Source organism: Larus michahellis, chromosome 9 (genome assembly GCF_964199755.1).
Source record: "Larus michahellis chromosome 9, bLarMic1.1, whole genome shotgun sequence".
Lineage (NCBI taxonomy): Eukaryota > Metazoa > Chordata > Aves > Charadriiformes > Laridae > Larus > Larus michahellis.
In genome coordinates, this window is record NC_133904.1 from 1,854,466 (window position 1) to 1,867,156 (window position 12,691).

A 12,691-nucleotide genomic window follows, 5' to 3' on the forward strand; every position below is an offset into this window, starting at 1 on the left:
AACAGTGCAGGCACGGTTGGACTCGATGGTCTTAAAGGTCTTTTCCATCCCAATGATTCTATGATTCAAAGTAGTTAAGCTGCTCAGCGCAGTTACTTGGGGGGGGTCACAAATTCATGCTCGCATCAGGGGAAACCTCAGTAAAACGAGGGTAAAACCCGCCTCGTCTGACCCCAACAAGAAGAAGCGGCTCTTGCCATCTTCAGGTAAACTTATTAATTAATTCTGCACCTTGACATATCCCGAAGAGGATGGCAAAGCTCCAGCCAGGGCCTGATCCGGCAAACCCTGGTGTGAACGCAGAGGGGGGGACCGGAGCAAATGGGCACCGCTGACACGGGGCGGGGGACAGGGCTTGAGGTGGGGGGGTGCCCACAGAGCCACCACCGGGCTGGCACAGGGCACCAGCGGCAGCGATGGGGCTGCTGCGCAATCCCTGCCAAACACAAAACCCGAGTCCCATAGCTCGCAAAAAAAACCAAAACAAAAAAAGCCCTGCATCGCGTTTTCAGAGAACAGTTTTCTTTACGAAGCCAAGTGCTTTCCGCTGCTGCTGCTGCTCTGGGGTAGGGCTGAGCGGCGTTTGCCTCCGCAGGGATGCAGAAGCCTAGGGAACAAATAAGTGAAAGACTGAGATTCTCCCGCAGCTGCACGCTGCCAGAAGCAGCCAGGGCTCTCATCACCACCTACAGAGCACGGTTTAAGCGTAGCTGACCCAAAGCCGAGCACGTGAAATGCCAGCAGCAGCTCCCCAGGCGCGCGCTAGCGCTGCCCTTCTGCTTGGGCTCGCCTCCCTGAGCGCATCCCTCCGGACAGAAGGGCCGAAACTCCAGGTTTGCCAAGGGTTTGCATCCCAGCGAGCACGGGCTGGCCTCGGGAAGGTGTATTTTTTTAAAAGGCAGTCTGGTCTCCGACAGCAGCTCTCTGCGCAGAGCCAGCTCTATAAATAACAGACCACCGCCTACGGGCACGCACACTCCTCGTCCCTGGCAGAGGGGACGTCACGCAGCTCCTTCTTCCCCGTGAAAGGAGCACCTGTGGGGACTGTACAGATTTTTATCAAGAGCTTTAAACGACTCCCACAGAGAGCAAGCATGCTCTTTCAGCTTTTAATGCTTGAAAAAAGAAATTTCCAGACGGAGAAGAGGGAAGCTCCCAGGACGCCAAGAGCCGTTGACGGACTCTGCTGCACCCACGGGCGTGCAGAAACAGGCACCCACCGTTTTTTCCTATCCTTTGGCCAAGACGTTTTACTGCCACAGCGAAGGCAGGAGAACAGCACATGGATGATGCCACCTTCCCTGGCCACAGACAAGCAGGAACCCGTCTTCAACAGGAACAGGGCGAAGACCCGGGACCACACCTGAGCCAGGAGCGGCATCAGCTGCTCCGTCCACGGCACAGAACTTCCCCCTCTCCATAAAGTACTTTGCGATCTGCTGACAAGAAGTTTTACTGCTGCTTCTGGGTAACGGCATCCTCTCTCTTCAGGTCTTCGCATATTGAAACCATCCCAGGAACGGCACAAACCAAGCAGAACCTCAGCAAATATCCTGCAATGGAGCCAAAAGCGGGAGAGGATCAGAACGAAGCTACAGGAAGGGAGGAAGGAGCAGCTTTTCCACAAGATCGTTTGGTGCAGCATTTTTTTCTTATTAAAAAAGCAAAATCATGGGAGGAGCAGCTTCCTTCACCTTATTATTACCTACAGATACTTCAAGCACGCACATTTGTTCCAAGAACAGTTTTATACGGGTATTTCACATGAATGCAACACTTAGGTTACTCCATGTCAGAAACAGGTCCTGAGGAAACAAAAAAAAAAAAAACAAAAACCACAGTGCAAGGAAATACCGTCCTAATCAATGATCCAGCAGCTCCAAACGATCCCCAGTGCAGAACGCTTTCTCGTACGGCAAGCAGTGTGAGTCGCTGCAAGTCTTCGGCCCTCTCCCCTCTTTGCCCCGACTCCCCCGAGTCAAACAGGCTCCAGACCCACTGACTCCCAGTTTTGAGTACGTGCACATCCCGAATTGCACATGTGCGAGGGCAAAAAGGAACAGCGAGGCATCAGAGCTCTGTTTGACGCACGTGGCACGGTACAACAGAAGACTTTTTTCCTGTAACATACACATACTGGTTCGTGTATTGGTTAATTTTAACCGAGTCAGCTACCAGCAACTTCACGAGCTAAATAATAATCGCCTGGTGCGTGTTCTCAAGTCGTTCGAGTTTCAGGTTCAGGCACAATCCCAAAACGTGAGACCGAACGCATGAAAGGCATTCCCCTCTTCTCCCCATCAGCCCCAGCCACTTAAACAGGTTTTTAGGGTTTTTTTGGCATTTCCAACAACCAGGCCAAAAATCGCCACTGTAAACTCTCAGCAAAATACAAAACCGCAGCTTTTCTAATGACTTCAGGATACACCTCAGCAGGCGGGAGGAAGACATTTCGGCTAACGACCGACAGGAACACGGACACCTTCCCAACTGTTTGACAACATCCACTTGGCGAATAAGGCCCCAGGTGGCTGAATTTGGCTTTGCCGTTCTGCGAGAGTCATGGTTTTTAAGTGCAGCAGCCCAACCTACCCGAGATCCGAGCGACAGACGCACTTCGCATTTCAGGAGCTAGTTTCTAGCAGACTAAAAATCGCCAGCTTCAAAGACAGGGTATTTCTAAAGCTTTTCCCTCGAAGGAGAGACAACGGTACCAGACAATCTAAGCAGCGCTGTTCCGCTTGGCACTAGACAAAAATTACAGAGTTACAAGCTAATTCCACATTCAATGTTTATTTATTTGCAATACAAATAGAAACGTGTGCCCAAATCTCGCCTTAAAGTTCTACCCAGATTGTTTAAAAAAAACCTACAGAACATTCTTTCATCATCTGACAGTTAAAAAGCTGCATTTAAAATAAACAGAGTTCTCAGTAGCCTGTCAAAACAAGTGACATTTTACTGTCGGAGTATCTGCAACTTCTACCAAGGAGAAGTACTTTCTCAAGCAACAGCGGTATTATACAATCAGTTGCTTATCATAAAAGGTCTTATGATAGGACAATTTTTTAAAAATCAGTTTCAATAGAGATTTTCATCATGAAAGGAGTAAAAATCATGAAAAATCCTCAAGTCCAATTCAGGGAGGCACAGACTCCACGCTTATTGGGAAAGCCAGTTTCAAGCAGTATCCCGCTCCAAAGGAAGACTCTCTTTGGCGACAGACTACTCCATTAGGAAGATACAGCATTTGGAATCCAAGAGTGCAGTTTTACATACTTTGAGTCAAAAAGGTGCATGTTGATCATTGAAACAGCAACAAAACAAAAAAAAAAAAACCCAAGTTAAAAGCATTTTGAAATGTTGGGACACACACAAACACAAATACCCTATCAATTTTCTAGGTATCCATGCATGATCTTTATATATGAGCAACTTAGCTACATCAAAAGAAACCATGATTCTGGTTCATTTCGGTCAATGTGCAAGTTCCTTTTTCAAAAGTTATTCAATACTTACTGTAGTAGTGTACACAAAGAGCTTGATATTTCAACTATTATTAGATGAACGTACCATAGCTGAATTTAAACCTGTATTTCCTAACAGAGCATTCCATACGTCTGTAGCTGTTGATAACTGCTGTTCAAAATTTAATTTAAAAAAAACAAAAAAAAAAAAACCCAAACAACACAACTTTAAAAAGTTACCAACACCTTCAGCATTAACTGAAAGGCATAAAAAGATGGTGAGGTATGAGAGCAACGGACAGCTCTGTACGTTGAGACTTCACTTTTAACCAACTGCCACATAATTTCCGATTGTTCTTTCCCACCTCATTCCAAGAAGTTTTAAAATTTGCAATGCTCCTGCCTGGGCAGCGCGGTGACACGGGCTCTCAGAGGTGCCTTTGTAAAAAAAACTACCTGAAGCATTCAGCTGCAAATCGTAAGTAGAGATGTGTATTGGAAACAAAACACTCTGCACGAGTTACATTGGGATTCTTTTCATTTTGTTTATAAAAACAAGACATAATGAAGCCATTTTTTTTAATCAAAAGAAATGACCAAAATTCCAAACATCGGATTTTGACTACAGGAAAAGGATGTGGCTTTTTTCCCCCCCTGCAAGATCTGCATGAGACCTGAGGCTGCAGACCAGAGGAACCCAAAACCAAAAGAATAGAGGAAAAACAACTCCATGTATACATATGTATTCTGCTGTCTGCAATTATGTCGTCCCGAGATAGCACCACCACGAAAAGATTTTATGTAGCCTAGTGAAACTTCACAAATTCTTCCAGAGTTCTGGGGATCTGGTTTTGGTAGCTGATGTTATAGATCCGTACTGCTCGGGCAGCCAGGCACTTGAGACTCAGCTTCATTTGAGTTTTAAGGAGTATTTCAGACACCCCCGTCGTACTTTTATCAAGAGGGGTTTTCTTCTGCTTATTCGTCATGTCTGTATGAGCACCAGCCTCCACCAGGCTAATGATGATGGAATGCAACGTCAAGAAGTCACTGATGGGCCTGTGGTATTGGACAATGATGTGGAGCGGACTATTTCCTTCGTTGTCCACAGCGTTCACGTCAGCACCACAATCTAGCAAGAGTTTTGTGACAAGCGCATTGGGAAAGCTGCAGACATCATTCGTGTGGAAGTCGTCAACCGGCGTACTGGAATTGACAGCGTGATGCAGCAAACTGGAGCCATCCCGAGTTCTGGGATCGAGGTGGATCAGGTTATAAATCTGTTTGTTGATGCGCGACTGATCCTCTTCACTGCACTGAGTCTTGGTAGAGATGCAGACTAAGTAGAGAAAGGTAAAAATGTTGCATTCGTAGTTGTCCATGGCTGTGTGGATGTCAGAGTCTTGGGTGGTTTTGATCCGGGACATGCCTTGTTCTATTTCCAAGACGCTGCACCTCAGAACGCTCTCGATGTCCTTGGCCTTAACGGGCTCGTTTAAGTGTATCATCTGAGAAAAGACTTGAGCAAACCTCAGAAGGTCCTTATGAGTGTTCCTGTTGCCTTTTTGCCTTAGATGCAACGCATGCAGCCATAGCTTGATACACTGTTCAAACTCCATGTTATCTGCATAAACAGCCCCCCGGTAAATAATGGGGTGAGAAACATCGATATTGTCCGAGCCAAGAATTCTTTCTCGCACAATGAGGCCTTCCATGTGAAGGGCATCTCTGTCCTGCCTAATAGACTCTAATTCCTGAGGAGTCCTGCATTCGGTCCTGTTTCCATAAGCTTCAATTTGTGGAAGAACTTCTTTTTCAATTATATTCTCGCTGTCTCGGTACCTCTCCAGCATCGCTAAATATAAATAGTGGTAAGTCTTCATTATATCATAGTTTTCTCTGTCATTTGCAAATGAGGCACCCAGAAGTTCCAGAGCTTCAATCCGGCTTCTCCTATCGCAGTCAGCGTGAGCAAGCAGCAGCTCTACAACATCGGCCTTGCAGCTCTCGGCAGCCACTTTCAGTGGAGTCATCCCATGGCCGTTCACCATCATCGCCGCCTTCCACTTGACCAGTTCCCTCACGATTTCCAAGTGGCCGGCTTCGGCCGCGAAGTGCAAGGCCGTGGCACCGCAGTGGGCTTTGGCGTTGGGATCGGCGTGCTGCTCCAGGAGGTACCTCACCACGTCCGTGTGGCCTTTGTAAGCCGCGATCATAAGGCAAGTGTTGTCGTACTTGTTGGCAATGCTGATGTTGGCATTGTTTTCTACCAGGTATTTCACAATGTCCAGTCTGCCATCGAAACACGCAGCCCGCAGGGGAGTCGAGTTGGTCACCGTAGTGTGATTCACGTTGGCGCCGTGACTCACCAGCAGCTTGACTACTTCAAAGTGGCCGGCTCCTGCCGCACACCAGAGAGCTGTGGCTCCATCAATGACAAAGCTAAAAACGTAAAGACAGAAACAAGCAGTTAAACTGATACTCCTTCAAAAGCATCTTCCACGGGCAGCCGAGCAGTACGCAACGGGCACGGGCAGACCCAGCCATTTAAAGGATATTTCGCAGCCATCCTATTTCTGTGCTTCAAGGAGCTTACTGGGATAGCCAAGGTAAAAGAATGAGAGGCTCATCGAGCACACAGACCTCCCGAAGGAAGAAGCGTTGGAAGTTGAAACTTCAAAGCAGCCAGGGGATTTGGCCACATTTTGCACTAGTACTTCCCGGGCTGCTTTGAAGATCCTACCTGCAAGCTCCAGCCCTCAGCCTACTGAGGTCTCGGGAAGAATAGTTACAAGAATTATCGCTGCTTTGATCCCCTGTGCCAGAAACTGACAAATGGAAGAAAGACAGAAAACTTAAAATTCACATATTGACACAAAAAAACAAACTGCGTAGCTATATGATGCACTGGGCCTGGCAGCAAAGCTGGCTTAAGAATTTTGTATCACTTCTTTTCTTTCCCTGCACTGCAAAATTGCCACCGTTTCCTTTGCGACGATACTTCTTGTTCAAGAGACGGCGCCGTAAAACAGACCAGCAGTTTGGTTACACAAATGGAACTCCAGAAATAAAAAGAAAATTAAAAAGTTGAAGTTTTTCTGAGCTGGGCTGTTTCAGAGACCTGTTTTACATCACGGCCTTGTAGACAGCTTGCTGGCGCTCGTAAATGAGGGGACAGTTAACTTTAGCAAAGCATCACAGTTTCCTAAGCTGTTCTCATTCCCAAACCCAGCACGTCGTGTAGCTACAAAGATAAAGGCCGATGTCCTTCCCGTTCGCCTGATTTTTGAAGTAGCACTTAAATGTAGAAACAGGCGGCATCCACACCGCAGCTGATACACGCTCAAGGCACGTCGCAAATCACAGAGGATCACAAATCACAAATATTCTATTTCCATATGTCCAAACAGTCACGTTTTCCAAAGTTAAAATATCATAAGACACTGACTTAATTTTAACTTTAGCGGCAATTTTTGCCATTTTATGAAGCTCTCGCGTAGCTCAACGGGAATAGTTGTGTGGCTGTTTGTAAATCCAACACCTCTAGACAACACTTCAGAGGTCATTTAAGAGCTCTGGCATGCGGAGGTGCCTAAACCTTTATTCACAGTAAGAAGTTCCTTATTTTGTAAATAATCACATCAAAATACTTTTTTTTTTTAAAACAGGAGGAAAAGTCAGGGCCTAGGATTTGCTAACGAACACGGGGTGATTTATTGGTACTCTACGGGCACATTTTTACAAGTCAAAAGCCCGGAGCCCAAACAAGCGGAGCTGCTGTGCCACCTCATCTGAAGAAGGCGGCAGACAACGGGGGGATCACATGCCTCCTCTCTTCTCAGCAGGCTGCGACTCCCACTGTGCCCATTGTGCCTCAGACAACACCTCCTTTAATCCGCAGCAGGCAGAGGCTCCGGCAAGCAGATCGCCATTCCATCAAGGCACAGCTCGAGAAACGAGAAAATTCAGCAGTAGAGGGGGGGCTGACAGCCCTTCCTATCGCTTTCTGTCAACAGACTCCATTCCTTTAACTAAACCCGGGGCAGACCTCACCCTAGGTATTCTCGACCAGTTTTTGCTTGTGAAAAAAAGGGCTGGAAGAGAAGAGGAAGAAAGAAAAAAAAAAAAACACGCAGGGAAGTCGGTTCCTCCCCCTTCATTCAGCATGTAAGGACCAAGCCAGTCTTTCCCTGGGCCAGGTGGAGCTGCACAGGCACGACTCCAGCTCATCAAGTAGGAGTCAGATGAAAGATATTCGCAGGGACCCATTACCATCCCTCTCGCTCAGTATCTGATGTGAGCTCTCCTCTCCGTGCAAGCTACCTGCGAAACCTGAAGCTGTTCTAAAGACCACGATTAGTCAGCCTTAGGTTTAAGACTGACATACAGGCAAGAACTTCACGAAGCACTGTGGGAGATTTTAAAAACATTCCTCCTGCCTTCTGGAACAGCAGCACACCACGGGCCCAGGGACAATGCTCTGGGAAACTGCTGCCAGGCTGCTCTGCAAACCGCCCCGGACAGGTCCCAGGTGAACACCAGGCACTCCCTGCCCTCCCTTTCTTCTCTTCCCATCCTAAAACGCCACATTTTGGTCCCAGCCGTCCCATACGTTGTCTCCCTGAGGCAAGGAAGGGATGTCCCTTGGGATGCCTGGGCTGGACACTGAAAAACCCTCAATTTGAGTACACAAAGGGCTGGCTCCCGGTATGCAGGTACCAACCCACCCTGACCCAATGCCTGCTGTCACCCGTGGCAGCGAGCAATGTCACGGAAAAGCCCATTTTGGCACAGTGGGAGAGAACGCGAGGTGACCTGCTCACTAAGGGGAAACTCACTGAGGTCTCTAAGCTACGCCAAGTATTGTTCTGTCTACAGTTTCAGGTGAGAGGTCTCAGAAGGGTGTTTACAGCTCCTAAAGCACCATGTGCAGGACCTCAAATGGAAAAGGCATTTTTAACAGCTAATAAAGCAACTTTCTCAGTGAGAAGCAGAGCCTGGAGCGCCTGCGTCGTGCCGGTACCGACACCGAGGCCTGGCACCGACACCGAGGCCTGGCCGGCGGGCAGCGAGCCCTACATACCCGTCGAAGCGGACAGTGCCGGTCTGCTGGGTCTGGACGCGGTAGTGCTCGAGGAGCAGGCGGACCACCTTGGTGTGGCCGTTTCGGGCGGCGATGATGAGCGGCGTGGAGCGCTGCCCGCCGTGCTGGCTGACGTACCCCAGCAGGTACTTGATGTCGCTCTCGGAGCGGTTGAGGAGCAGGGCAGCCAGGGTCAGCACTCGCCCCTCGCTCGCCGCCTTGTACACGTACCCGGCCAGCCCCTCCATCGCCGCCTCCTCCTCCTCCCGGCTGCGGCCCCGACGACCGGGCCGGCCCCGCTCGGGCCTGCCGGCCTGCCCCGCCGCCGGGGCGGCCTCTCCCTCCGCCTCCTCCTCCGTCCTGCCTCGGTGCCCGGCGGGGGGCACATGCGGCCCCCCCGGGGCCAGCCGCCCCCCGGGCCCGGCGGCGAGGCGGGGCAGCCCCAGCGCCCTCCGCCGCCTCACCCGCCCCGCCACCCCCCACCGCCCATCCCCGCCCCGGCCGCGCCGCCGCAGCGGGGGACACGAACCCGCGACCCGGCCGCGCCCAGGGGCCCCGCACGGACCGGACCCGGCGCCGCTCCGCCGGCCGTAGAGAGGGGCAGGGGTACGGGTCGCCGGAAGGGCCCCGCCGGGCCGGCCGCCGCCGCTCCGCCCCCGCCGCCGACTCCGGAAGCGAAACCGGAAGCGCCTCGCCCTTTCCCGCTCCCCCCGTCGGCAACCGGGGCAGCGCACGGAGGTTCCGGAGCGCGGGCGGCGCACGGCCCCCGGGGACAGACGAGGCGGCTGCCTGACCCCGGGCACCCCGGGGCCGCCCGCCCGCCCCCGGGGCTCATGGCCCGCTGCCCGGCCGCGGGCTGCACGGCCTCCCATGGCTCGCCCTCTTCGGGTGGCCTGGCGCTGTGCCGGGCCCTCCTGGTTCTGGTTCTGTTGGGTTGGGCTGGGACTGGTTGGGTTGGGTTGGGTTGGGTTGGGTTGGGTTGGGTCGGGTCGGGTCGGGTTGGGTTTGGTCTGGTTCAGTTGGATTGGGTTGGTTGAGTTGGGTTGGGTTGGGTTGGGTTGGGTTGGGTTGGGTTGGGTTAAGCTGGGCTGGGCTGGATGGATCGGATTAGGTTGGGTTGGGTCTAGTTCAGTTGGATCGGGTTGGTTGGATTGGGTTGGGCTGGGCTGGGTTAAGTTGGGCTGGGTTGGATGGATTGGGTTGGGTTAGGTTGGGTCTAGTTCAGCTGGATTGGGTTGGTTGGGCTGGGTTCAGTTGGGTCTGGTTCAGTTGGATTGGGTTGGTTGGATTGGGTTGTGTAGGGTTGGGTTGATTTGTGTTGTATTTGGTTTTGTTTGGTTCACAGAATCCCAGAACGTTAGGGGCTGGAAGGGACCTCTGGAGATCATCCAGTCCAACCCCCTCCCAAAGCAAGCTGGACAGGAACACATCCAGGCAGGTTTGGAATATCTCCAGAGAAGGAGACTCCACCACCTCTCAGGGCAGCCTGTTCCAGTGCTCTGCCACTCTCAAAGCAAAGAAGTTTTTCCTTACGTTCAGACGGAATTTCCTGTGTTCCAGTTTGTGCCCGTCGCCCCTTGTCCTGTCACTGGGCACCACTGAAAAGAGTCTGGCTGCATCCTTGTGACACCCACCAGGGACTGATAAGCATTGATGAGATCCCCTCTCAGACTTCTCTTCTCCAGGCTGAACAGCCCCGGGTCTCTCAGCCTTTCCTCAGCACAGAGATGCTCCAGCCCCCTGATCATCTTCGTAGCCTCCGCTGGACTCCTTCCAGCAGTTCCTTGTCTTTCTTGAACCGGGGAGCCCAGAACTGCACACAGTACTCCAGATGTGGCTTCATTGGGGCAGAGCAGAGGGGGAGGATGACTTCCCTCAACCTCCTGGCCACACTCTTTTTAATGCACCCCAGGAGACCGCTGGCCTTCAGTTTTTTGGTTTTTTTAAGAAGGGATGAGCAGCTTTCATCGCTTCGGCCATGGCTCCACCCCAACAAGCCTGTTGTGCCCAGTCTCAGCAGACGCAGGAGCTTTGTCCTTGGTTTCAAGGGACACCATCACCAGCCTCGCTGCACGCATATCAGCTTAACCCAGAGCTAAACGCAACCCACCTGCTTGGCCACCTCTCCTTTCCTCTGCACAGATCATCTCCAACAGACCTTCAGGAGGTGCCCCACGCTGCGACCAGTTATGTGAGACCGATAAAGGTTGTGTTAAGAAATACGATACACAGCCTGCACTGCTGTCTGTTGCCTGCCATTGTTTTCATGGGGGTACGGTATCAGCCATATTAATAGTTAATTTAAAATCATGCAACTGGAGCTGCAGCTCTTTGTGGAAAGTTTGGTGCAGGCCGAGCTGTGCATTATGTATGGGAGCTGCTGCCCGGCTGATGGCCAGCGTTGCCAGAGGAGCCCTGGAGAGGGGAGCGGGAGGTGAGTCAGGCCACGGTCAGCCGCGCGGTGTTCAGTCAAGGAGGATCAGCTTTTAACAGCCACGTAGGCATGTCAGGTACCGTGCGACGAGCAGGGTTTGTGGTAATTTGAAGTGGAACCTGTCTCCATTACCCCAACAATCTCCACCACTTCTCAAGGGTGGGTTTTTTCCAACAAACACTGCCCTCGTGTTCCGCATGTTACCATGAACAGCACAGAGAGGGTCCGTGAGGAAGCACCGATGCTGCCACCGTCTCTCCTGGCAGCACCACTGAGCAGAGAGACTGAGGTCATTCTCTGCAGCTTTTTGGAGCCTCATCGACCTCAGTGTGTCCAGCTCCCTGCGGTCTGGTCCTGCCCAGGAGCAGGGTCAGAAGCCGAGGTGTTGCAGCGCATCAAACCACTCGGTCCATTAAATGCCCATTTCCCCCGACCAGCAGCACATCTTGAGCTGTAGCTCCACTTGAAGAACTCTGCTTGTTTCAAATGCAGATGCATCTCCCGATTTAGACCCTAAACTACAAGTCCCAGGGAGCGCAAATTAAGTCCGAGGGGATGCAAATCCTTCCCTGCCTCCCACATTTGCTGGCCATGAGTCCTCCCGGCCTGATGGCATTTATCCGGGCAAACACAGGGCGAGAGGGAACAGAGCAAGACTCCCGACTCCTCAGAGTAATAATGTCCGTTTGCTTTGTGCCGTATGGGTGCAGAACGTGAGTTATTTCATTCCAGGGTAATGGAGACGAGACCTGCCACACGTAGTGATTTGCTCGTGGCAATGAGCCAAGTCTGTGGCAGAGCCACGCCGTGCTCCACCGCCTTATTTCCATGAAACCTCCTGCTTAAAACGATACAGTGATTGCATGGGACAGGCTGTGTTTTCCGTTTCATTCTCTGCCAGACTGTTCCCAGCTCTGAATCTCATTTTCTTGCCCAGGTGAGGACTCCCATCAAGATCTGTGGCGGTACATCAGGGCCAAGAGCTTTTCATCTAAAGAGCAATTAGGGAGTTAAATACCGTCCTTCACCCTTTCCTCTGCTTTAGAAATAGCAAAGGTTATGCACTCCTGCTTTAGAGATGGAAGACAAATAAGATAAGCTGCCTGGATTTTGCAGGGGAAGAGCACAGGGAGGTGGAGGTCGGGCTGCGCTGGGTTGAACTGGGCTGTGATGGGCTGTACTGGGCTGAGTCAGCTATACTGAGCTGGGCTGGGCTATACTGGGCTGTACTGGACCATTCTAGGCTATACTGGGCTGAGCGGGCCTGTGCTGGGTTGAACTAGGCTGTGATGGGCTGTACTAGGCTGAGCCGGGCTGTGCTGGGCTATACTGAGCTGTGCTGGGATGTGCCAGGCTATACTGGGCTGTACTGGGCTGTACAGGGTTATACGGGGCTATGCTGGGCTGTACTGGTGGGCTGTGCCGGGCTATACTGGGCTGTGCCGGGCTATATGGGGTTAGTACTGGTGGGCTGTCCTGGGCTGTGCCGGGCTGTACGGGGTTATACTGGGCTGTGCCGGGCTATACGGGGATTAGTACTGGTGGGCTGTGCTGGGCTATACTGGGCTGTGCTGGGCTATACGGGGTTAGTACTGGTGGGCTGTGCTGGGCTATACTGGGCTGTCCTGGGCTATATGGGGTTAGTACTGGTGGGCTGTGCTGGGCTATACTGGGCTGTCCTGGGCTATATGGGGCTGTGCCAGGCTG

General features: G+C 51.8%; 1 protein-coding gene across 1 annotated transcript; it reads right to left on the minus strand.

The window, feature by feature from the left end:
- Nucleotides 1-2,774: 2,774 nt before the first annotated feature.
- FEM1B (fem-1 homolog B) lies at nucleotides 2,775-9,278 on the minus strand. The gene is made up of 2 exons (XM_074600503.1): nucleotides 8,551-9,278; nucleotides 2,775-5,909 (listed from the first exon to the last, which is right to left on the minus strand). Exons 1-2 carry the CDS (start codon nucleotides 8,796-8,798, stop codon nucleotides 4,274-4,276), a joined length of 1,884 nt encoding a protein of 627 aa, XP_074456604.1. The 5' UTR covers nucleotides 8,799-9,278; the 3' UTR covers nucleotides 2,775-4,273.
- Between the last annotated feature and the right edge of the window lie 3,413 nt (nucleotides 9,279-12,691).

Excerpts from the sequence above, each read along its gene's own strand:
- FEM1B (XM_074600503.1), bottom strand. The coding sequence starts at position 8,798 with ATGGAGGGGCTGGCCGGGTACGTGTACAAGGCGGCGAGCGAGGGGCGA. Across the intron at positions 5,910-8,550 it reads GGCACTGTCCGCTTCGACGG|CTTTGTCATTGATGGAGCCA; the intron begins GTATGTAGGGCT and ends TTACGTTTTTAG.